A 25161-nucleotide genomic window follows, 5' to 3' on the forward strand; every position below is an offset into this window, starting at 1 on the left:
GGGCCTGCAATAAACTGTTCTTTTCAAGAGAAAAACAAAATACAAGAGTGAGCCAAATTCAAGATCCGATCATTTCGAGATGCCCAGACACACTGTGTTTGAAAGACTGGAGATCGTAGCTAGCAGGAAATACACACAGAGGGAGACAGTTCCAGAGTTGACCTGTTGCATAAATGAAGGACTGGGAGTAACGGTTAACTCTTGCATTACTGAGTTAGACAGAAAAGGGATGAGAGTTTGTTGCTAGACGGGTGCTGTGCGACCATAGAAGAGGCATAGGAATGCAAGCAGACTGTTCAGAGGAGCAGTGGCCATTGAAGTAGTGACAGACAAGAGATAAAGATGCAACAATGCGGTGAAGAGACTGAGGTTGAAGGGAGCCAGTAGGAGGAGGAGAGTTAATGAGACGAAAAGCCTTTGACTCCACCCTTTTGAGAAGAGCTGTATGTGGAGAGCCTTCCCACATGTGAGAGTTGTACTCCACACAGGGGCAGATAAAACCCGTGTATAGAGTCAACAGTTGTGCAAGGGTAAAGAAGGAACGGAGTTGGCTTAGCACACCATATCTCTTGGAAGTAGATTTTACAAGAGATGTAACATGATCTGTACAAGATAAGTCCCGAGTGAATGAAACCCCAAGGATGTTCAAGGATGATACAGGATTAAGCTGAATATTATTAAACATTAGTGGGTACACCTGTGGAAGATTATGTCGGGTTGATAGGTGTAAGAACTGAGTCTTTGATGTATTAAAAGCAACAAGATTATTTTTACCCCAGTCAGAAATACGAGCTAAGTCAGACATTTGGTGTGCCATAGCCTCATACCTTGTTTGTTGAAGTAACTGCTGAGATGGACCTTGCATGAACCGAATGGGAAGGTGAAGGATGGAGTCATCAGCGCAGGAGTGGATAGGATTAGATGTACAGCTTAGAAGGTCATTGATGAATAAAAGGAAGAGAATTCGTGATAGGACAGAGCCCTGAGGAACACCACTGTTGATAGATCTTGGAGAAGAATGATGACCGTCTACAACAGCGGCTATAGATCGACCAGAAAGGAAGCTATAGATGAAGGCACAGATAGAAGGATAGAAACCGTAAGAAGGCAGTTTGGAAATTAAAGATTTATGCCAGACTCGATCGAAAGTCTTTGAGATGTCAAGTGCAATGGCAAAGCTTTCATCCCAAAAGGAGGATGACCAGGAGTCTGAAAGATAAATGAGAAGATCGCCAGTGGAGCATTCCTGATGGAACCCATACTGACTATCAGAAATAAGGTTGTGATAGGAAAGATGCTTTATAATTTTTCTATTAAGAATTGACTTGAAAACTTTTCAGACACAGGATGTTAAAGCAGTTGGACGATAGTTAGAGGGTTGGGAATGGTTACCCTTCTTACCACTTTACCCCACATAAATTACCCCCACTTATATGCACCATCGGGTAAAACAGTGAAAGATATGTAATTATTGTAATTAAGAACATCAGTGGTATTAGAAATAGCATTAACAAAACAAAAGTCAGATTGGGTACCCTTGTGTTGATACATAGCTTCCCGGCACTTTTCCCCCACCCCCGATCCAAAATGTCAAAGTTTCGCCTTCTCGTATCATGTGTCCTTCGGGAGAGACGGTAGGCCATATGGTTAGCCTAAAATTTATGGGTCTGGCAGTTTTAGTGGATGAAATGGAATGAAAATGTTTGCAAACCAGAAAAAAAGTACTCTTTCATCCATGTGTTTTCGTGAGTTAGGGTTCCCTTTCACATTCTTCGTTCGGTATCGCTTTTCTCAACACATTTTGGACTGACTGAGCAGTTTAGCCATATGCTTAGTCTGTCCAAAATGTGTAGGGAAGCGCAATATCAAACGGAGAATGTGAAACGGAACGCTAGCTCATGAGAACACCAAGATGACAGTAATTTTTTCTGGTTAGCACAAATTTTTGTTCTATTTCGTCTCCTAAAACTGTCAGACCCATAAATTTTTGTCTAACCATACGGCCTAAGGTCTCTCATGAAGGGCACATGATACAAGAGAAGGCGAAACTTTGACAACAACATTGGGGGTGAGGGGGGGCGGGAAGAAAATACTAGGGAGCTATGTATCAACAAAATGGTACCCAGCCCAACGTCTGCTTTTGTTAATGCTATTTTTAAAACCACAGATGTTTTTAATTACAATAGTTATATCTCTTTCAATGTTTTTCCTGATGGTGGGTGCACGTGGAGGTAATTTACGTGGGGTTAGGTTGTAAGAAAGGGTAAAAGTGAGAGTTAGGGAAATTTACCAGAACACATTGTACCATTATACATGTAAACCTATTGTCTGAGTGACATGGGTTTGAGTACCACGGTCCTTGTCCAGTCCCTATTGTCTGCGGTACTCAAGTTTTAAGTGTTGTTTAAGCAGCAGAAATTCCTTACTGGTTAACTACCTCTTCTCCCTGATTATCTTCTGTATTATTGTAACATTTTTTATGGTGGTATATTATTATTTACTGATGATTGCTTTTCCTCTTCTTTCTGTCAGTGTTCATCCTGATGCACTCATGTTTGTTGATCAAGTGTAATGGCAGACTTTCTAAAACCTGCTCACATGTACTGAAATTTGTTATTACAAGTCTAACTATTCATATCCACATGCTAGCCCTATCAAACATCAATGGTCTAACCTAATAAATTAATATAACCCTCCCCAACCTAAAATACCCTAACCTAGCCACATTTGCCTAACCCAAGCCTAACTGCACCTAACCTAAATGATCACAGATTCACTAGAATGATGCCTCCCAGTCAGCTGATTGATTTGAGATGGCATTACTGTGATTGTTTGCCTTTTCCTCCATTTTGTGCTTGAAAGGCCACTGATGCTCCATTGCTATTGTCAGCTAACAGTGCAAGTGTTTAATAAGTAGTCTATCTATCTATCTATAGCCTGACACCCTAATCCCACATAGGGTGGCCACGGACAAAACGCCTTCAAGTCGCTCTGTCACCCACCATTTGACTGCCCTCCCCTCAACTCATTCCCCCTTCCCTCATATACCTCTCAGCTCCATCCCTCCACCTCATCCCAAGTCTTCCCCTCCCTCTCCCTCCCTCCACTTCACCTACATACTCACTCTTAGTCAGTCTTTCATTCTCCATCTTCTGTACATGTAGTGCAGTGTGATATTAAGTGATGATTTTCTGCGTGAAAACTGAAACTTATGACTTGGAAATGATGCCTGCCACACCCATGCAGCCTCCCATTCAGCAGATTGAGCCAAGATGGCCGCCAAGTTTTTAAATTTGCCATGATAATCTGCCTTTCGTTCCATTTTGTGTTTGAAAGGCCATTGAAACACCATTCCTAATGCCATATAATAGTTCAGGTGTGTAACAAATACAGTAGTGCAGTGTGAAATAAGTGAAGTGATGACTTTCTGTGTGTGTGAAATACAGCCTAATTTTTTTTTTTTTTTTTTTTCCCCAGCTTTTAGGTTTCATGATCAAAGACCCCCTCCCTATCCCCAGTGAACCCATGTTTAACCCCTAAAATGCGGCTGTGTACAGTCGATCCCCCCCGAGTGGCGGGGTTGTATCGCGGTCTGAGTACCTGTAGGAAAATATTCGCCAAAAATCAGAGATTAACCCTAGAACATTATACTTCGTATGGCAGATAGTACTTACATTCAGCTTTCTCAAGAGACAGGTGTTGAGCCTTCGTGGACTACCCAAGGACTTGTGGAGACTTGCAAAGTTGGGTAACCAAATCTTCACTTTCACACCTCCAGCAACCCGGTTTCCCCTCTACCACAGCCTCATTCTGTCACAGTAAACTTTATACTACAACGTAAAGGTAGTTAGGAATCCGTATTTGTACAATAAGCACTGAAAATAAGGCTAAAATCAACGGAGCGTACGGCCGACATGCACTGTGGCGGCGGTCTTCCTGTCACTCAACAAACATTTCCATTTTCACAGCTAAAAACATGTATACTACATTATTTTCAATCATATTACTTCCCAAAAGATCACCACGGCTCGCTTTTTATTCTGCCTTACGTCCGCCACTTTATTCTCGTTCCTGTCGGCCGCTTGCACTGACTGGGAAGAGCTAGAACTCACCATAATCTCACTTTGAAAGCCTGCAGTAAACTGACGCTAAACAGAGGCAAACCGTGAGAAAAAAAGCTAGTGTTACAACTGGGGAAATAAGCGTTTCCTAGTAGCATAAACTGCTTGTGAGAGGAGATCGCAGATTTACAGTTCTGAGCGCTCAGAGCGCTGCCATGTATCACAGCCAGGCTGGCCGGGCCGTGGTGGTGGGGGGGACGGGGGGAAAACGCGATATTTGGCAACAACTGAGGTCAGTAGTACAAAGGTAAAGTATGCTAGTTGTAGCTAGAGGGTGGTGGTACTGATAGACAATACCAGCTGGAGCCTGCTTGCCCGCGGTTATTCAAAATTTACTAAAATCGCTAACGCGACGACCCGCCGTCCTGTCCTTTTGGCCGAGCGTCGCAAACGCGACGATCCGCGTTTTAGGGGTTAACTGTGTTATATGATACTGTAATTCATTACGGGTTGGGTTTGCACTTGACGGAATCCCATTGTACAGCAAACTTGACTGTATTGTTCACAATTGCTGACAGCATTTTGAATTATTCAGGCAGTTCAATTCATCTAGCACCAAACCTTAGTGAGTCCAGCAAATATTTTTGTAAAAAAAGAGTATTTAAAATTTTCCTTTAGAAAGAGCACGGTACAATGAAATCTCGATATAATGGACTTCCATAGATGGAATTCACTTTTATCGTAATCGAGGAGCTACCAGACTGAATTCTTATATATTGGAAAAAGTCCAGTAAAGCCAGAATCAGTCCGATTCCTGACCACTTCAGCTATGTTCGCCACAATAAAGTAAATAAAAGTCATGTTTATCAGTATACAGTAAAGTATTGGTATATATATTATACAATTTGATTATTTTAGTGAATATGAAATACAGTACAGTACTGCAGTTGTTGTGAAAACAGGTTAAAAACCGTTGGTGCGATCTGGGCTAATGTCTGATATACCAGAAAAAGTCCGGGTTAGCAGGAGGAAGTATGGATGTCGCTTTTATCAGAATTTCACTTTTCTCGGAATGGCTTGGGACCCAATTAGTCTGTTATGATGAGGTTTTACTTTAGCAGTCTTGTAACATGATGAAATTAATGGATTATCTAAAACTTTAGTGAATAAATTCCAAATGGGTTGTATTTCCGTAAGCAATGGTACTACATATTTTGGCAACCACTTGTATAATGGACACTTTCAGGTACTTGATGGAATTATCCCAGACTTCACACAATTAACCCACTGTACAGTGTTTATTCTTGCTGCTTCTAGACATTTTTTTTCAGCCTTTGGGAGACCTTTTGTAATGAAGGGGTAAACATAGGCTATATCCTTCTACCATTCAAAAAGCCCCTCCTAAGCAGAAACAGATGATCTAATGGTAAGAAGAATTTAAAAAATATCATTGGATTTAAGGGTTTATCATTGGATTGAAGGGTATATCTTCTAAAACATTTTGTGTTGGCGAGGTGAAGCCTAAATTTTTTAGGACTTGAGTGGAAAGTGACTAGATGTATGGCCCATTTCATTGGGTACTGTGTTGATAAATCTTGCTGTCAAGTTTCTGTGTTCTTAGTACTGGATCCTGCCCATCTTGTTTATTCATAAAACTGGAGTTGAATGGTGATTATGTTATTTTTCATCCATATTTATTTCTTCCCAGGTGCTGTTTCCATTGCTGGACAAAGTACGTCAACTCTCAGATTCTGCAAGCACTGACAAGGTCGACCAGGGTGGTAACATTCTCATACATCACTCACGTAATACTCAACAGAAGCAATGGGCGGAGACACAGGTGAGTGGAGTATTAGTACTTGGTGGTCAAAATATGTTGGGGGTCAAATGACTGGTATTCCATACTTATTGAATATCAGATATCAAGTAATTGATGTTTTTTGTAATTAGTAGTAAGGTCTAAGAATGTATGTTAGTGGCAGAAAGGGTTAGGTACTACCAATGAATGAAGACAAAACTATTAGGTGACCTTTTTTTAAAAACCAGTTAAGGCAAAAATTTGAAATAATAGTTGACTTATGCTACTTCTGTATGCCCTGTACCTACATTTTCTGTCACAGGTTTTAACTCTGTCTGGTGTGGCACGAGTATTCAGCACCAAACAGAAGATCCTGCAGGCCCTAGGTGACTTCCCACGGGCATGGGCTCTTCTACTGGATTTTATTCATACTGCTGCTCTCTCAAAAAGCAATGAGGTATGATGACATGAGTGATTCTGATAATGAGACATTGTCGTTGGATGTTGGGAAATATTTTGAAAATGAATTTGATGTACAGTCTTTACAAAACTCTTGGGCACATTTAACGTGAAACAGTCTGACATCAGGGACAATGACTATTGATTAATGCTCAATGATTTTACTCCACACTGGTAAATCTACTTTGATGAGAATGCCGTCTGTAGCTTGCTTTTTACATTTCATTTCGGTTATTGTTATTATTTGTATATCCAGATGATATTAGAATACTGTAATCCTCTTGGGACATCACAAGCTGTATTGGCCATTTTGAATACCTTCAGACCTATCCTGCATGATACTTTCTTGATTGACTGTATATATACTGTGCATTAGGACTAATTTTAAACTGATGCTTCGGAGAAGTGTATCATGGGAACTGAGAAAAAGGAGGAAACAGAAAAATAGGAGATTGGTACAGAGAATAAAAGCAAATGATAAAAGAAACCAGAAAGTGAGTGGATGAACACTATGGAGGAAAGATAAGTGATCAGTAGAAACACAATCACGATGATATATGGCAGTTTGTTATGCAATAAATTGATAGAATGATGATGTAAAGTTATACCCAGTTTAGGGTTAATGATCACAGAATTCACCTGTACAATAATTGTGGTGTCCACTTACAAGAATCCCATGCATACTCAGTGTCTTCTGTGCAAGCCGACAGTCAGACGTTTGAGAGAAGATGACTGCAAAGTGTTTACATGTTTTGTGGGCACTGTTCACAAAGAATAGCATATGAATCGATTAGAGAACTGAGTGGTAATGCAGGTAAACGCAAGGAAATACCAGTTAGAGACAGGGAAGGAAATTTATTGACCAAAGATGGAGATATTAAAAATAGATGGAAAGAGCATTTTGAGACTGTTCTTAATAGACCAATACCACCAGAAGAGGATATACCGTCAGCTCAGGAAGATTTAAATATAGACACAGGAGAGTTGAGGCTTGCAGAAGTGGAGAAAGCAGTAAAACAGTTAAAGAATAATAAGGCACCAGGGGAGGATGGTTTATTTCCGGAAATGTTTAAAGTGGAGGAGGATAGATTAATAATGATCTTGACCAAGCTATTCAATAAGATATGGGTGACGGGGTTACTACCATCAGTTTGGAAGAATGGTGTAATTGTTAAAGTTCCGAAGAAGGGAGACCTGAGTGAATGTGGTAATTGGAGGGGAATCTCTTTGTCACCGATAGCTTTGAAAGTTTTCAGTAGAGTGTTGTTAAATAGGTTGGAGCCAGTGGTTGAGGGTATTCTGAGGGATGAACAGGCTGGTTTTAGAAAGGGACGTGGTTGCCATGATCAGATCTTTATAGTTAGGCATTTGATGCAGCAAGTTAATGAAATGAGAGTACCGTTAAGTCTTTGTTTTGTTGATTTTGAAAAGGCTTTTGATAGTGTTTCGAGAGAGACTATGGGGAAGATCATGAGACATTATGGAATACCAGAGGAGTTTGTGAGGGTCATTATGAACATGCATGAGGACACATTTTGTAAAGTGATGGTTGATGGTTGTCTGAGTGATTCGTTTGAAGTCAAGTCCGGAGTAATTCAAGGTGGTGTTCTATCGCCTTTACTATTTATATTGGTCATTGATTACATTATGAAACGCATTGGAACAGAAACCGGTGCAGGTATAATTTGGGGAGAGAACAGGAAACTTTTGGATTTAGATTATGCAGATGATATAGTTTTGATTTGTGATGGGCCAGAAGAGATGCAGAGAGTGTTGGACTGTTTGGTGAGTGAAGGTCGCAAGGTGGGTTTGGTTATTAATTGTGGAAAAACTGAAATAATCAATATGAATATGGAAAATGCGCAGGAATGTGTAATTGGAGGTATGGTTGTAAAGCAAGTTGATAGGTTTAAATATTTAGGTACTTATTTAGCCAAGGATGGTTCTTTGAACTTTGAATTCGAGGAAAGGTTAAAGAAGGCTAATCAGGCAATGGGAATGCTTAAAAATATTTGGAATAATAACAATTTTTCTATGCATACAAAAATCAAACTTTATAAGGTAATGGTTAGGAGTATCTTAATTTATGGACACAAGTCTTGGTACAGCACAGTGACTATGGAAAATAAATTCTTGGTGTTTGAAAACAAAGCACTTAGAAGAATATTAGGAGTTAAGTGGTGGGAAAGGATACCAAATAGTAGAATTAGAGAAATAACGGGAGTGCAGCCGGTTGATGAATATGTTAGGTTTTCACGATGGAAGTGGCTAGGACATGTGTATAGGAGACAGGGAATAGTACGAGGTACACCAAGGTGGGTGGCACTTGGTAGGAGAGGTAGAGGAAGGCCAAAAGAGACGTGGGTGAGGACAATGAGACGGGAAGCTGGAGATGAGTGTTGGGGAGATCTTGAGGAGTTAGCACAAGATAGGATGTGGTGGTGTGAGTTCATCGAGGCCCTATGCATCCCCGAGGGTGCCACAGGAAATGATTGATTGATTGTTCACAATGTAGGTGTGAATAAAATCCAAGGCTTCATCAAGTAGAGATGTCTATCTATCTGTCTATTGCCAGACACCTTGATCCTGTAAGGGGTGGCCACAAACAAATCACCACCATGTCACCTGGTCCCTCCATTTCACTGCTCTGCTCCTAGCTCACATCCCTCTCTCTCATATACCTCTCTACTCCATCCCCACATCTCATTCCTGGCCTTCCCCTCCTTCTCCCTCCAATCCACCCCACTCACATACACTCTCCTCACTAGTCTCCCACCCACCCTCCTCTCCACATGGCCAAACCACCTCAGAGTATTTCTCGTAACTCTTTCTATCACATCCACATCCACACCACAACGCTCCTTCACTTCCTTATTTGTCAGTCTGTTTCTTCATGTAACTCCACATGTTCTTCTCAGATAACTCATTTCCACCATCCCCACTCTTGACTTGTGTCCTTCCAACAAGGTCCAAGATTCGCTTCCATAAGTTAGAGTTGGTAATACAATACTGTTGTGCAGCGACTTTTTTACTTCCATGCTAACTTTCGTTTCTTATCACTGCGTTCAAGGAACCAGCAACCTTTCTTCCTTGTTGTACCCTTTCAAGCACTTCGCCCTCCAAACTTCCATCTTTACTCATCACACTGGCTGAATCGGTAGAGAGGCGGCCTGCAGTCCTGATGGACCCAGGTTCGAATCCTGGCTGGGGCAGGGAACAGGTTAAGGATTTGAATTTCATAGAAGCAGACTTTCCTGATCTACCAGATGACCCGCCGACATGTCGTAAAAATACCCCCGTTAATACCAGTACACCAGTCCTGTATGAGACAGCCCTAGCATGTATTCAATATGGACGGTGGGTGTTAGCGCCGAAGTGGTGACATGTGGAGGTGTAGGAGGACTACTGGGCCTTGGGATAGGCTACTGCCCCCGAGATATAGGCCCTGAAGCCTTTGCCCAGAGTCGGACACATTAAAAAAAAAAAAAAAAAAAAAAAAAGTACTTAAATGCACGTACATTTTCCAGTTCCTCATCATCCAACATCACTGTACATCTAGTGACTTCATTTTTTTCAAAGACTATAGCTTTACTCGTTCTTACATTCACCTTTAGATTTCATTTCTTACACACTCTTCCAAGCTCAGTAACCAAGGCTTGCAGTTCCCCTTCATCTTCACATAGCAGTACAGTATCATTTGCAAACGACAGTTTAGGGTGTTTTCAAATGACTTTGCTATAATAACATACAACAGTCCCTCATTCATCCAGATGTGCAGTATCTGGATCTGTTCATTATCTGGATACTGGACCTTGGCTCTATTAAACCATTATCCAAATTTAATTGCCATTATCCGGATGTAGAAGTCCACGAGAACTGTGGCCAGCCAGCCTACATGTTCAAACATTTGGTTGTTTGGCCGCTTGGCTCTAGCCATGAACGGGAAATAGGCTGTAACCCACAACCTGAGCTGAAATGTCCATCTGCCCCTGTACTGAATGGTCTAAGTTGCGTGCTGGTCTGATCACTTCCAGTGAACATTCAGCACCCAAGTAATACCAACCATAACCCACAATTGATGTTAAGATGTCTGCATGTGTCCCCACTGAATATCTGCAGGCCGAAGTAAGGCGGGCACCGGGATATATATATATATATATTATATATATATATATGTATTTTTATATTTATAAACTATATACAGTAAACTCGCCTGGAACATGTTCTCACCGAACGCTCTCGCAGTTATACGCGGTTAGCTCCTCTCTTCCTATATCTCCCATCTTTCCTGTCACTTCTTATTGCTCTTCTTTCCTTTACAGGTGGCTTTACATTGAGTGACAAGCCAAATGGTTTCCAGTAAGCCAGGAAACCATTTACAATGCTGGGTGGTAACCATATAACCAACCCATACATGCTCCATTCGTGTCAGCAAATGGGTTGGTGGAGGGTTAGTGCCCCTCCCCGTAACACCAATAACTCAAAGTCAAATGATCACCACTTATGGGCTTATGAAGTCTGGCAATAGATAGATAGATAGATTGTGCTGGGATACATACAAGACAATGTAAGATTAAAGAATCATAACGAAAACTATAAATTTACGCAAGAGAGGCCTTTGAAAGGCCAAATCCTCAAACATCAGCTCAGCACGCACGGTTTGTTTTGATCACGTGATGTGATTTGCTGTACTGCTTTTCCACAATACTGTATTTGTAAGTTAAATATTTACAGTACTGTTTTGGTAAGTTTATGTGCAAGTTGAAGTACTATTAAATAACGCTCAAGCAAGAAATAGTCTTATAACCAGTTTATCTGATAGGCGTCAGAATATTACCTTTTTTATTTGTTTGTTAAATATTTGCTGTTCTGCTTTTCTACAGGACTGTATTTGTAAGTTAAATATTTACTACTCTGGTATGCACTTGTAAGTTCAAGCACTTAAAGAAAGTTAAAGCATTAAATAAAGCCTTGTAACCAGTTAACCTGATTTATATAACTACCCACGATCGGTGGGTTCCGAGACAATTCGCTGTCAGGTTAATTCCCCGTCAAAACATGGACGTTTCCTCGTCAGGACAATTCGCACCCTGGATTATTCCCCGTCATTGTATAAATATATTAATTAATCAATGCTTTTATAAATATACTTATTATTAATTAATCAATACTTTAATAACTATATTTTAGGGGGATCCATCAAAGTCTATGTTGTTATTGTTGTGACGGTGAACTGGCTTGACAGTGAATAGTCCTGAAACCATTTTGCTCCCTAGATCCCCTAAACTGATATTTTGCTGTTATCTGCCATTGGTAATCAATATGAAGCACTTTAAGTGGTTAGAAGGTTTATTTAATGTTATGACTTACAAATACAATACTGCACAGCAAAACTTCAACATACAAATACGTAAACACGAGGCAACATTCCGACGCCGATTGGTTTTGGCATCGGAATGTTGCCTTGTGTTTACGTATTTGTATGTTGAAGTTTTGCTGTGCAGTACTGTATTTGTAAGTCATAACGCTAAATAAGCCTTCTAACCACTTAACCCGCGCTGTCCCGGCGACGTGAATTAACATCCGCACATGATGTGCACTCATGTCCCGGCGACGTGAATTAATGCGGCAACATTGCAAGTTGCATAATTTGCACAATTTTCAATTTTCGCGAGTGATTTCGCGAGTAATTTTTGGCACGTATACACGGGACACCTTCCTCTATTCCTCTACAAGATGCCAAGCAGGGACAATGCCTTACACCGCATAACCTCCCCCCCCCCCATTGTCTCGGCAATTCACCTGTTACCAGTGACCTGGCCAATAAAGACATTCAGGCCCAGAGTGCTTCCCCAATCAATGACAATGTGGAGAACAAAGTTGACATAGCATTAGAGGAAGAAACAGAAATGATGATCAGGTAATGTGGGAAAAAAAGATCATGAATGGTAATGAGTTAGTGAGTGAAACAATGCTTATAATGCCTATATTACTGTTTGAAAACCAATATACTCTTGTACTACATATAAATTCATACCAAGTAAATAAATAAATACTGTTTATGAGTGGATAAAATAGTTACCCTCCCATAGAACTCGTTTTCTTTGGTGCCAGCCTGTTACAAAACCCAGTCAGGTAAGGAGGAACTCGTACCTGGATTGAGTATTTTAAACCTCAGGTGAGCGATTTCTCAATGAATTTTCGATGTTTCTCACCAAAAGCGGATGTTTGAGCAAAAAAAAAAAAAAAAGTCCAAAAATGTCGGGACTGGGGCGTACCACTGTCCAGAAAACGTCAGGATGGGGCGGGTTAAAGTGCTTCATATTGATTACCAATGGCAGATAACAGCAAAAGATCATGTTTAGGGGATCTAGGGAGCAAAATTAGGAGTAGTTAAAACTTACGCGGTTTCGTGCCGAACGCTCCACGTTAGGAACTAAACCCATGTGTTGGGGGCGAGCTTGCTGTATGTATATATATATATATATATACGTATATATATAAGTAATCCCTCTAAAATCCGAACGCCCAATATCCGAACATCCCCACTAACCGGACATATTCGTCCCAGGATCCAGTATTCCCAAAATGGGCCAAAAACCTCAAAAAATTAGAAAAAAATCAGACTTTTTTCCCTCCCGTAATTTGAAATTGCCACGTGGCGCCGAACAGCTGTTACACCATGGTCCCTTTACCCCTTCCTTCCTCCCCCTTCCCCCTCCCCTGTCAGGGTTGCCATTTGGTATTTTTCATTACCAAGTGTGGGCCAATTTGGCAATGAAAAATTCGTTTGGTAATGAATCAGAATAATACATTACCAAATGGATTTTTCACATGTATGAGGATACACAGGATGGAGATTGTGGATTGTTTCCTCTCTCTGATTAATCTGCTACCCTACATCACATGAAAATAATCAACATGGTGTTAATTATAAGGAGAGTGATTACATGTATTTCCACTTGTATATATAATTAGTGAAGAATAAATGCTAGCTTTACAAATTTTGTAATGAAAAGTTAAATTTGGTAATAAAAGTTGAGGAGATTGGTAATGTGGCCGTTGCGATCTGGCAACTCTGTTACCCCGCCATCATCAACAGTCACAGCCTAACTCCGATCGAGAGCAGATGCGTATAGCAATGCAAGCCACAGATGCTTGTTTTTTGTGAATAAACAGTGAATAAACTGCAATACCTCGCCACTAGAACACACAGGAATTTACAGTGTTGTGCAGTGTTAAGAAATTAGAATTTAAAGTGCAGAGGATTAACTGTGGACTGCAAACTGGCAGTTCAAACCAGTCCAGGAGCCAGGGACTTGTAATACCCAGAATGTTTAACCCCTTAACCGCGGGGCGTCACTTTCGTGACGCTTGGGAGCAAGGGATCATACCGCGGGGCGTCGCTTTTGTGATTCTGTGTTATTTTGAATTCACCCGGGCTTTCAAGTGGGGGCTTGTATCATCTATCAGTACTGACAATGTCCAACACTAGTCAGCACTCCTAATCTCATCTGTACTCCCATCCATTGTTGACAATTTAGCCACTTCTCCCCGTTCTTGACTCCCCTCCCTACCCCCCCTCCATTACCCTATCCTCTCGCCTGCCCGGCCATGCTACGCTAAGTAAATCTTCCCTGGAATTTTACACTGATTTCATCCATTGAAATAAGCCCTATGTCGTATTCTTATACCAAATAATATATACAAGAAAGAAATCAGGTAAGTGAGAGTGCCATACACCTGGAATTGGCTAATTATCACCTGACAACACCTCACGATGCACTCGTTCGCTAATTTTCGCTGTTTTTTTCCCCTTGAAATATGCCGTATAATCTATTTTCGTAATAAATATACATGTAAGGAGAGAAGGGAGAAGCCTAAGTGATATTTACATTCACCTGGAACTACCTAATTTATAATGTATTGTCTAGATTTCCTGCCAATCATATCAGTGCTACACAAAGCTGTTTCAAGATTTAACATTGGTAGCTCTGATTATATATCTTCTAAGTAGGCCTCTAATCTATTTTCGTAATAAATATACATGTAAGGAGGGAAGGGAGAAGCCTAAATGATATTTACATTCACCTGGAACTACCAAATTTATAATGTATTGTCTAGATTTCCTGCCAATCATATCAGTGCTAGACTTAGCTGTTTCAAGAAGTAATATTGGTAACTCTGAATAACCCCTAAAGCAGGCCTCTAGGCTAGCTGGCCTGGCCCCTGCGTTATCAGTGTACTCTCATCTTCCGAAGTGAGAGGACGTATGTTTCATCTTGCTGACTTCAAGGCCTTTTTTCACCCCCATGCAAATGGCTCTGTGACCTTTACCCTCTACTAAACCTCATGTGGAAAGAGGTAAAGGGCTGACAATTGATAAAAGAGTGACTACGATCTTTCTATTGAGTAAAACAGTGCAAGTGGAATTGTAAATAATGTGTAAACAGCAAGTGAAAGTAATGAATGTAAATATACGTGAACAATGGAAAATAGTTTTATAAGTTATTTCAAGTGACAGTGCATAAGACTGTAAATAAAATAGAAATGTAAATAACGTAAATAAAATAGAGAACGTAAATAGAAATGTAAATGAGTAGTATTATAAGAATACGAGTATATACCCTAGGAGTAATGAAAGTGAAAGTTTCACTCTAGCATGTCTGAATACTATGAGTTATGAGAGTGAAGATGAAAGTGACATTCACTCTCAATGCCAGTATACAGGACGAGAAAGTGAATGCTACGTATTTTACTGAAAGAAATTGAATCCCTACAGTGACAATAAACTAATACTACTGAAGGAAACTTATGGATAATGACTGTAGATATATATAAGTGTTATATAGTAATAGAAATATAAAGTGTGAGGGGTTTTATGAATAATAAATGACAGACTACCATGAGCGAACTAGTGCCAGTGCGACGATCAGACGCGCTCGTAATTTCCATTGCTTTCACAGTGTTTTTTTTTTGAGTATGGATCCCAAACTACTTGAAAATTGTAGAATAGTGTTTATAGTGTTTGTATCTGGCTGTGGTAATCATATTACGGGTTGTCGGGAAGTGTAAAGTGGAGACTTCGTTACCCTACTTCAGAGGTCTCCACAAGTCCTACGGTAACCGACAAAGGCTCAACAATCATTCCAGGAGAAAGCTGAAGGTATGTGCCATAAGCATATGTAATTTTATTATTCTAGGACTAATAACTGATTTTTGGCAAATATTTTTTGAGAGTCTGTCGGAGCCCAAATAACCCCGCGGCACACGCAAGTCATTGGTAAACAAGCCCGCGGTGTAGGGGTTAATATTGGATAGACTCACCTCTAAAACCTAATTTTATGGTTCTTTTGCATTTATTTCAGTCTTTTATGTCCCTTATTGGTGTGATTTGGGTCTTAAATAGGTGCAATGCATGTCCAGAGGGAGTTGTATAGGTGTTTTTCTGAGTTAGGGTCCATAAGTACAAGTCCAGGAGGCTGGGGCCCAATATCCGGACATGCCTTTGGCTCTATTACGTCGGATATTGGAGGGATTACTGTATATACTGTATATATATACATATATAAGGCTGGGGAATGGCTGGGAGAAGGAGGGAGGTGAGAAGACAGGAAGAAATCAGTAGGATAGATGTTGTGGAAGCAATGAAGAAAGTTAAATTGGGGAAAGCCCCAGGAATTGATGGAGTGTGTGATGAAATGATGAAATATGAGGGAGAGATAGTAGTAGAATGGATGTGGAAAATGTGCAGATTGGCCTGGGAGGAAGGTAGAGTCCCTGAGGATTGGAAGTCAGGTATAATTATTCCCTTGTACAAAGGAAAAGGGGAAAAAGAAGTGTGTGGTAATCATAGGGGCATCTGTCTTCTTAGTATAATAGGAAAAGTGTATGGTAGGATACTTATTGACAGAGTTAGAGAAAGAACAGAGGAATTAGTTGGAGAAGAACAGGGAGGTTTTAGGAAGAGAAGAAGTTGTGTAGATCAGATATTCATTCTTAGATCTGTAGTGGAAAAGTTTCTAGAGAAGGGAAAGAAGTTGTATGCAGCTTTCATGGATTTGGAGAAAGCATATGACAGGGTGGATAGACAAGGATTGTGGAAAGTATTAAGAATATATGGAGTAGATGGGAAGTTGTTGAATGCTTTGAAGAGTATGTATGATGGTGCTATGGCTACAGTACGTGTGGATGGTGTACTGAGTGAATTTTTCTCTTTTAAGGTTGGGTTGAAAAGGGATGTGTCATGTCTCCATGGTTGTTCAATCTGTACATGGATGGGGTAATAAAAGAGGTACAAGGTAGGGTAGTGGATATTGAAGTGGCCCTGGTGAGAGAGGGTAGTGTTTGGAAACTCCCTGTACTGTTGTTTGCAGATGATACTGAGTTGTTGAGTGAAGACGAAGGAGAGCTGCAAGGCTTGCTGGATGAGTTTGGGAGAGTTTGTAAGAAACGGAATCTAAAGGTGAATGTGGGGAAGAGTAAAGTGATGGTCTTTGAGAGAGGTGAAGTCAGTGAATGTACAGCGAGGTTGAATGGTGAGGAAGTGGAAAATGTGAGTACGTTTAAGTACTTGGGTAGTGTGATGAGTAAGGATGGAGATTTGGAGGGTGAAGTGCTTGAAAGGGTACAGCAGGGAAGAAAAGTTGCTTGTTCCTTGAAAACAGTGATAATAAGCAGGGAAGTGATCATGGATGTGAAAAAATTACTTCATGACAGTATTGTGATACCAACTCTAACGTATGGAAGTGAAGCTTGGAAGTTGTTGGAAGGGCACAAGTCAAGAGTGAGAGCAGTGGAAATGAGTTATTTAAGAGGAGCCTGTGGAGCCACATGGAGAGACAGGCTGACAAATGAGGATATAAAGTAGCATTGTGGTGTGGATGCGGATGTGATAGGAAGCGTTAGGAGGAATACATTGAGGTGGTTTGGCCATGTGGAGAGGATGGAGGATAAAAGACTGACGAAAAGAGTGTATGTGAGTGAGGTGGAGGGGGGAAGAGGGAGGGGGAGGCCGAGGATGAGATGGAGGGATGGGGTGGAGAGGTATATGAGAGAGGGGGGTGTGAGTTGGGAGCGCAGCAGTGAAATGGTGGGAGACAGGGCGACGTGGAGGCGATTTGTTTGTGGCCACCTCGAACGGGATTGAGGCGTCTGGCAATAGATAGAAAGATATATATATATATATATATATATATATATATACATTTTACTGTATACTGTATGAACAGTAGGCTCGCACAGTGCGCGAGAGATTGGGTGGTCCACGACCTCGCGCACTGTGAATTCGCTTACTGTGAATACATAAACTTATGGGAAAAATAACATATGCGTGGTACCCCCTCATACCTGGATATTTTTGGGCCCATAGAGACATAATAAAGGTCATATTTTTCTGACATTGAACTCCAGGTATAGCTATAATAACAAAAATATGGGTAGTCACCTTAACAACAGTATACGACAGGCCTGATGGACTTAAATAACAGGGGTTCCTAAGCGCTGCAACACTTACAGCACCGCACCCCCTGCTGCACCTCCTGCTGCACCAACACTTCCCTCCACAGACTCCTTTTGAGCACCTTCCCCAGGAGCCTCAAAGTCACTCACTTTGGCCCTAAACCCCTCGAAGTCCAATGCTGACACTTCTGACATTGCATCCTCTTCATCCTCAACAGGAACAGGAGCAGACGATGTAGCTGGTTCCTCAATTTCATTAACTTGAGCCCACTGTGTGTAACTTGTTATGAGCATCTGTCTTCTTCTGTTTATTTCTTGCCTGTGCCTGTCTGTGTAGGAACGGAAGAGTTTGTCGATACCAACCAGAACTTCCTCCGTTCTTAGGCTGCTCACTTCCTGTTCGTTCACCTCTTCCTTGAGCTTATCCACAACAGCAAGGATCTTGCTTATTCTTGACATACACAGCTCAGTCCTGCCTTCCATCACACTAGGCTGCTCAACTTGACTCTGCCTGGCGTCGGGCTCTGCGTCAGCCTCGTCTGTCCGTTGCAACACTTCCTTGCGAGGCTGTTCCTCATTAGCAGCGTGCACTTCTCGTATGTCTGCCAATGTAACGTCCTCGAAACCTGGTACAGCTTATGCTGCTGTCAGTGTTGCTGCCTTAGCCTCGGCCAGTGGTTGAATGGCCGTCTCCTGGGTTGTGCATAAGTGAGGCACAAGCATTTGCCACGCATGGTTCACCGTTCCATGTGTAAGCTGGTGCCAGGCTTGCAGGAGAAATTCAACTGCGTCCTTCACTGTAAAATGATGCCAAAATGCCTCAACAAGCATGGCACCTGTGGCAGGTCGGGATACAGCTGCTGGCGGAGATGGAACGGGAGCAGGTGCCTCATCAAGGTCTTCGTCATGATCTTCTTGTAGGGCATGAAGCTCCTCGTGTGTCGGTCTTCCTGCGTAGGTAGTCGTACGCTTGCTTATGGTAGCAGTGCTTCACAGTGGTGATCAGTTCTTGATCCAGTGGCTGCACTAGTGATGTCGTCCGGGGCGGCAGAAACACAAAACGACAATCCTTGTGCAGATCTTCTAGGTATGGAGGGTGACTTGGTGCATTGTCAAGCACAAGGAGCATCATAAATGGAATGCCCAGTTCATGACACTTAGCCCTGGCATCGGGGACGCAGCGCCATGTTAACCAGTCTGCCATAATGTTCCTGGTCATCCAACCATTTGTAGACTTGTACTAGTACTCACCACTTGTGTCCATGTTTTTGAGGTTTTTGTAGCACCTTGGGTGTGAAGCTGTGTGTATAACAACTGGCCTCATCTTGTGGCTCCCAGACAGGTTTACAGCGAACATTACCATCATCTTACACTTCTGGAGCTTGCGACCAGGGGCTTGTTTCTGTCATTTAGCGATGTAAGTTGATTTGGGCATGGCCTTGTATTATAACGACGTTTCATCGACGTTGTTGATCTGGTCCTTGGTGTACTGTCCCTCTTCAAGAAGCGCTATAAATATCGCAGGATTGTCTCTCGCGGCCAGCTCGTCAGCAGAGGCATGTTCACCAGACTCTTTGAAGTGACGGAGTTCCTTGAGCATGAGAAAACGGTCCAGCCATCCAACCGATGCCTTGAAATGTTTGTCCACAATTAACTTGCGAGATTCTGCCTTGTAAAAGAGCTGGACTTGGTTCCGAATAAATCTTCCATTCAGTGGAACACCTTCCTTCTTCCTCATTATGAAGGTGGCAAGATACCGCTCCATTAGTACCATCGCACGATTTCCAACCCGCGAACGGCTGTCTCGCTCAGAGGCACCATATGTCTTCACTACAGCCCTTATGGCATCACAGTTCTTCCACACTATTCTCACTGTTGATTCAGCCAGTCCCAGGGCTTTCCCGATGGCGGTGTTTCCTTGGCTCTCCTCCTTCATCTTGATGATCTCTAACTTGGTGGCATCCATCAGAAGTTTCTTAACTCCTGGGGTTTGAGCCATGGTGAAGCGAAGTACAGGCCAGGATGGAGCAGCAAAAAAAGCGACACACCTTGTACACGACAGGTTAGCTGTCGAGAGTGGATCTGCACTGTGCACGAGCCAAGACTGTTATGGCGCACCCGCTGCCATGTACCCCAAGCACGCAGTAGAATGCCTAGGAATTTCTGTGCATCAACATGACGACATGTGTCGCGTTGTGTGAGGAGTGGTTGCGTACTAACAGAAAATGGCATTTTTGAGCCACTCCTTGCCTCTACCTCGCGTTCTGTGAGGTAAACTTGCGCATTCAAGGTTTTTTGGTTATGATTTTTTGTCACTCGCGCACTGTTCGAATTGCACACTGTGATGACGCGCACTGTGCCAGCCTACTGTATATATATATATATATATATATATATATATATATATATATATGTATGTATGTATGTATATAAATATATATATATATATATATATATATATATATATATATATATATATAAGTAATCCCCCCAATATCCAATGTAATAGAGCCAAAGGCACTTCCGGAAAGTGGTTTTGTCCGGATAGTGGGCCCCAGCCTCCTGGACTTGTGCTTATGGACCCTAACTCAGAAAAACACCTATACAACTCCCTCTGGACATGCATTGCACCTATTTAAGACCCAAATCACACCAATAAGGGACATAAAAGACTGAAATAAATGCAAAAGAACCATAAAATGAGGTTTTAGAGGTGAGTTTATACAATATTAAACATTCTGGGTACTTACAAGTCCCTGGCTCTGGACTGGTTTGAACCGCCAGTTTGCAGTCTGCAGTTAAACCTTTGCACTCTAAATTCTAATTTCTTAACACTATTCCCATGTGTTCTAGTGGCGAGGTATTGCAGTTTATTCACTGTTTATTCACAAAAAATGAGCACCTGTGGCTTGCATTGCTATAAGCGTCTGCTCTCGATCGGAGTTAGGCTGTGACTGTTGATGATGGTGGGCTAACAGAGTTGCCAGATCACAACTGCCACATTACCAAACTCTTCAATTTTCATTACCATTTTTAACTTTCATTACCAAATTCATAAAGCTAGCATCTGTTCTTCACTAATTATATACACAAGTGGAAATACATGTAATCACACTTTTTATAATTAACAGCATGTTGATTATTATCGTGCTATATAGGCCACCAAAGTAATCAGAGAGAGCAAACAATCCACCATCTCCGTCTTGTGTATCCTCATACATGTTAAGAATCTGTTTGGTATTGTATTATTCTGATTCTTTACCAAACAAATTTTTCATTACCAAATTGGCCCACATTTGGTAATGAAAAATACCAAATGGCAACCCTGACAGGGAAGGGGGGAGGGGGGAGGAAGGAAGGGGTGAAGGGACCATGGTGTAACAGCCGTTTGGTGCACGCGGCAATTTCAAATTACGGGTGGGAAAAAAGTCAGATTTTTTTAAAAATTTTTTGCGGTTTTTGGCCCATTTTGGGAATATTGGATCCTGGGACGAAAATGTCTGATAATTGGGGATGTCCGGAAATTGGGCGTCCAGATATTACATGGATTACTGTATATATATATATATATATATATATATATATATATATATATAGATATACAATATATATATATACTGTATATATATATATTTATATATATATACATACATATATATATATATATATATATATATATATATATATATATATATATCTATATATTTATCTGTATATATATATCTATCTATATATATATATATATATATATATATATATATATATATATATATATATATATATATATATATAATACATATATATATATATATATATATATATATATATATATATATAATATATATATATATATATATATATATATATATATATATATAATACATATATATATATATATATATATATATATATACAGTAATCCCTCTAATATCCGAACGCCCAATATCCGAACATCCCCACTAACCGGACATAATCCTCCTGGGATCCAATATTCCCAAAATGGGCCAAAAACTGCAAAAATTCGAAAAAATCTGACTTTTTTCCCTCCCATAATTTGAAATTCCCGCCTGGCGCCAAACAGCTGTTACACCATGGTCCCTTCACCCCTTCCTTCCTCCCCTCCCCCTCCCCTGTCAGGTTGCCATTTGGTATTTTTCATTACCAAGTGTGGACCAATTTGGTAATGAAAAATTCGTTTGGTAATGCATTAGAATAATGCATTACCAAATGGATTTTTCACATGTATGAGGATACACAGGATGGAGATGGTGGATTGTTTGCTCTCTCTGATTAATCTGCTACCCTACATAGTGTGAAAATAATCAACATGGTGTTAGTTATAAGGAGAGTGATTACATGTATTTCCACTTGTATATATAATTAGTGAAGAATATATGCTAGCTTTACGAATTTGGTAATGAAAAGTTATATTTGACAATGAAAGTTGAGGAGATTGGTAATGTGGCTGTTGCGATCTGGCAACTCTGTTACCCCACCAACATCAACAGTCACAGCTTAACTCCAATGGAGAGCAGATACTCATAACAGTGCAAGCCACAGGTGCTTGTTTTTTGTGAATAAACAGTGAATAAACTGCAATACCTTGCCACTAGAACACACAGGAATTTACAGTGTTGTGCAGTGTTAAGAAATTAGAATTTAGAGTGCAGAGGATTAACTGTGGACTGCAAACTGGCGGTTCAAACCAGTCCAAGACCAAGGGACTTGTAAGTACCCAGAATGTTTAATATTGTATAAACTCACCTCTAAAACCTCATTTTATGGTTCTTTTGCATTTATTTCAGTCTTTTATGTCCCTTATTGGTGTGATTTGGGTCTTAAATATGTGCTATGCATGTCCAGAGGGAGTTGTATAGGTGTTTTTCAGAGTTAGGGTCCGTAAGTACTAGTCCATAAGCTGGGGCCCAATATCGGACAGGACCACTATCCGGACCTGCCTATGGCTCTATTGATCCGGATATTGGAGGGGTTACTGTATATACATATATATATATATATATATATATATATATATATATATATATATATATATATATATATATATACACACACACTCAACCCCCTGCTATCGCACCTATTTGGGCACAGGAAACGCGCGTGATAGCTGAATACGTGATACCTGAACTAAACAATCAATGGGAAAATTTCTAATTGGTTTTTCGGTGGCCCATTTTTCTAACTTTTAACCACTTTATGCCTACGATTTCCAGCCAATCTCTCCTCTAACATGAAATAAAGCATTATTAAATTAATAATAATAGTATAATGAATAAATAAACAAACTTTTATAAGGATTACGGCTTGGGTGGTTTGATGGGTTCCGAGGCTTGGGAGTGGCTTAGTTGACGCCAGATCTCTTTGGCTGTCTCCATTTCTTTAGTGTCCACAGCTAAAGGGGGTATCACATGGTACCTTATATCAGGAATGGCTGAGGAACATTTAAGTGGAACAAAACTTGGACGCTATCACACACGTTCCTCATACTGTCGTCAGAGCCCCGTCTCAGTTGTAAACACGTGATTACTTTATCGACATCACAGTTTTTTCGGCATAAGAAATTTTAACTCTTTATAAGGGTTTCCAAACAATTCATATTTATTCTAAAATACAATAATAATAAGTGTTCAGCGTTAGGCTAAATTTCAATGCTGTAGTACAATATATTCTTTCGAGCTGAATGGGTTTTGGTCGCTGTTTTGCCCGTCGTGTCCTCGGCAGGAATCCGTTCAGATGCATTCCAAATGCCCGTTCTATAATCGGGAATTTTACCACGTTACCGTTCCGATTAACCATCGTATCCTCTGCAAACCTTGTTTGAAGTGCTGTGTGAATAAGTTTTGCTTAGCCTGTCTTCAAACTTGATGCGTGATAGCGGTCTTGGGGTGCGTGATAGCATGTATGGTTGTGCATTTGATGTGTGCGTGATAGCAGATAAGCGTGATAGCGGGGGTTGAGTGTATATATATATATATATATATATATATATATATATATACAGTAATCACTCTAATATCCGGACGCCCAATAACCGAACATCCCCACTACCCGGACATAATCGTCCTGGGATCAAAAAAAAAAAAAAAAAAAAATCCTGTCTGTAATTTGAACTTACCGCGCGCGCCGCGGGAGAGCATTGTTTTGGCGCGTCATTCCTCCGATGTCCGACAGAGCGCCCCCGCATCCTCCCCACTTTCCGCCTGTCTCTCACCGCGAGTGCACGCTTGTCTTAATGGCTGCCCACGTGATCGCTTTTGTGGTGGTGCCCTACCTGCTGCAGGGCCTCCTGCTGCTCTCGGGTCTCCTCTTAGTGTGTGTGATAATGGCCCCGCCACCTGAGAAAAGGAAGAGAGTGGTGTTGACTCTGGAGAAGAAGAGGGAGATATTGGAGAAAGTAGATGCGGGGTGGTCTTCTTCCCGCATTCTCCGCGAGTTTAACCTGGCCCGGGCTACTTTGTTCAATATCAAGAGGTCCCGAGACAAACTCATGCAGTACACGGCTGACTTCTCGTCGAGAAGCAAACGCAACGTGGAAAGGAAGGGTATATTTACCCCCAAGTTTGCAGAAATCGACTGATCCACGTTGATTTGGTATCGACAACAACGTGCTGCTGATGTGATGGTACGTTGAACGGAGCTGAAGGCTGCTGCTGAGAAGTTCGCCAGGCTTCACGACGCCCTAGACTTCAAGGCATCCGAGGGTTGGCTCTTCGCGTTCAAGTTGCGGCATGGCCTTACCAACAGTAAAGCACATGGCGAAGCATTGGACGCTAACGAGGATGGAGTTGACGAGTTTCGGCACAAGGTGAAGGGCTTGATCGACAGGGAGGGCCTAACTCTCGGTCAAGTCTACAACGCTGACGAAACTGGCCTATTCTATCGTTCGCTGCCAATGAACACTCTAGCCGAGGAGACGGAGAAGCATGTACCTGGCCGCAAGCTTTCCAAGGAACGGATATCTGCTTTGTGTTGTGCCAGTGCTAACGGCATGCACCGGCTTAAGCCCGTTGTTGTTGGCCGCGCAAAGCAGCCTTGGTGCCTTTGTGGGGTGATGGATGTCCTTCCTGTCATCTGGTACCATTCTTTGAAGGCAAGTTTCACAGCTGTGATCTTCAAAGACTGGTTTCACCATCACTTCGTCAAGGAGGTCATCCATTACCAGACGAAGACACTGGGAATCCCGCGCGACCAGGTAAAGGCCCTCCTACTCGACAATGCACCTGCCCACCCGCGCGACAAGGACTTGGTTGCTGAAAATGGCCGTATTAGGTGCATGTTTCTGCCACCTAATACGACTGCTCTCATCCAACCAATGGACCAAGGAGTGATCGTGGCAACAAAGCGCCTATACCGTCGGAAGTTCCT

At 41.4% G+C, this 25161-nt stretch overlaps 1 protein-coding gene across 1 annotated transcript in view; it reads left to right on the forward strand.

Annotated features, from left to right (window-relative positions):
* The window catches only part of LOC145415010 (protein MON2 homolog), a 1148323-nt gene that overhangs the window by 701615 nt on the left and 421547 nt on the right, over positions 1-25161 (forward strand). Inside the window, exons 20-21 of the mRNA XM_080284427.1 lie at positions 5770-5901; positions 6182-6316. Coding sequence (XP_080140553.1) covers positions 5770-5901; positions 6182-6316 — 267 coding nt within the window. The remainder of the gene's footprint in view (positions 1-5769; positions 5902-6181; positions 6317-25161) is intronic.

The sequence above is a fragment of the Coenobita brevimanus genome, chromosome 101, assembly GCF_032717465.1.
Source record: "Coenobita brevimanus isolate Jiangsu-jjx chromosome 101, ASM3271746v2, whole genome shotgun sequence".
Taxonomy (NCBI): domain Eukaryota; kingdom Metazoa; phylum Arthropoda; class Malacostraca; order Decapoda; family Coenobitidae; genus Coenobita; species Coenobita brevimanus.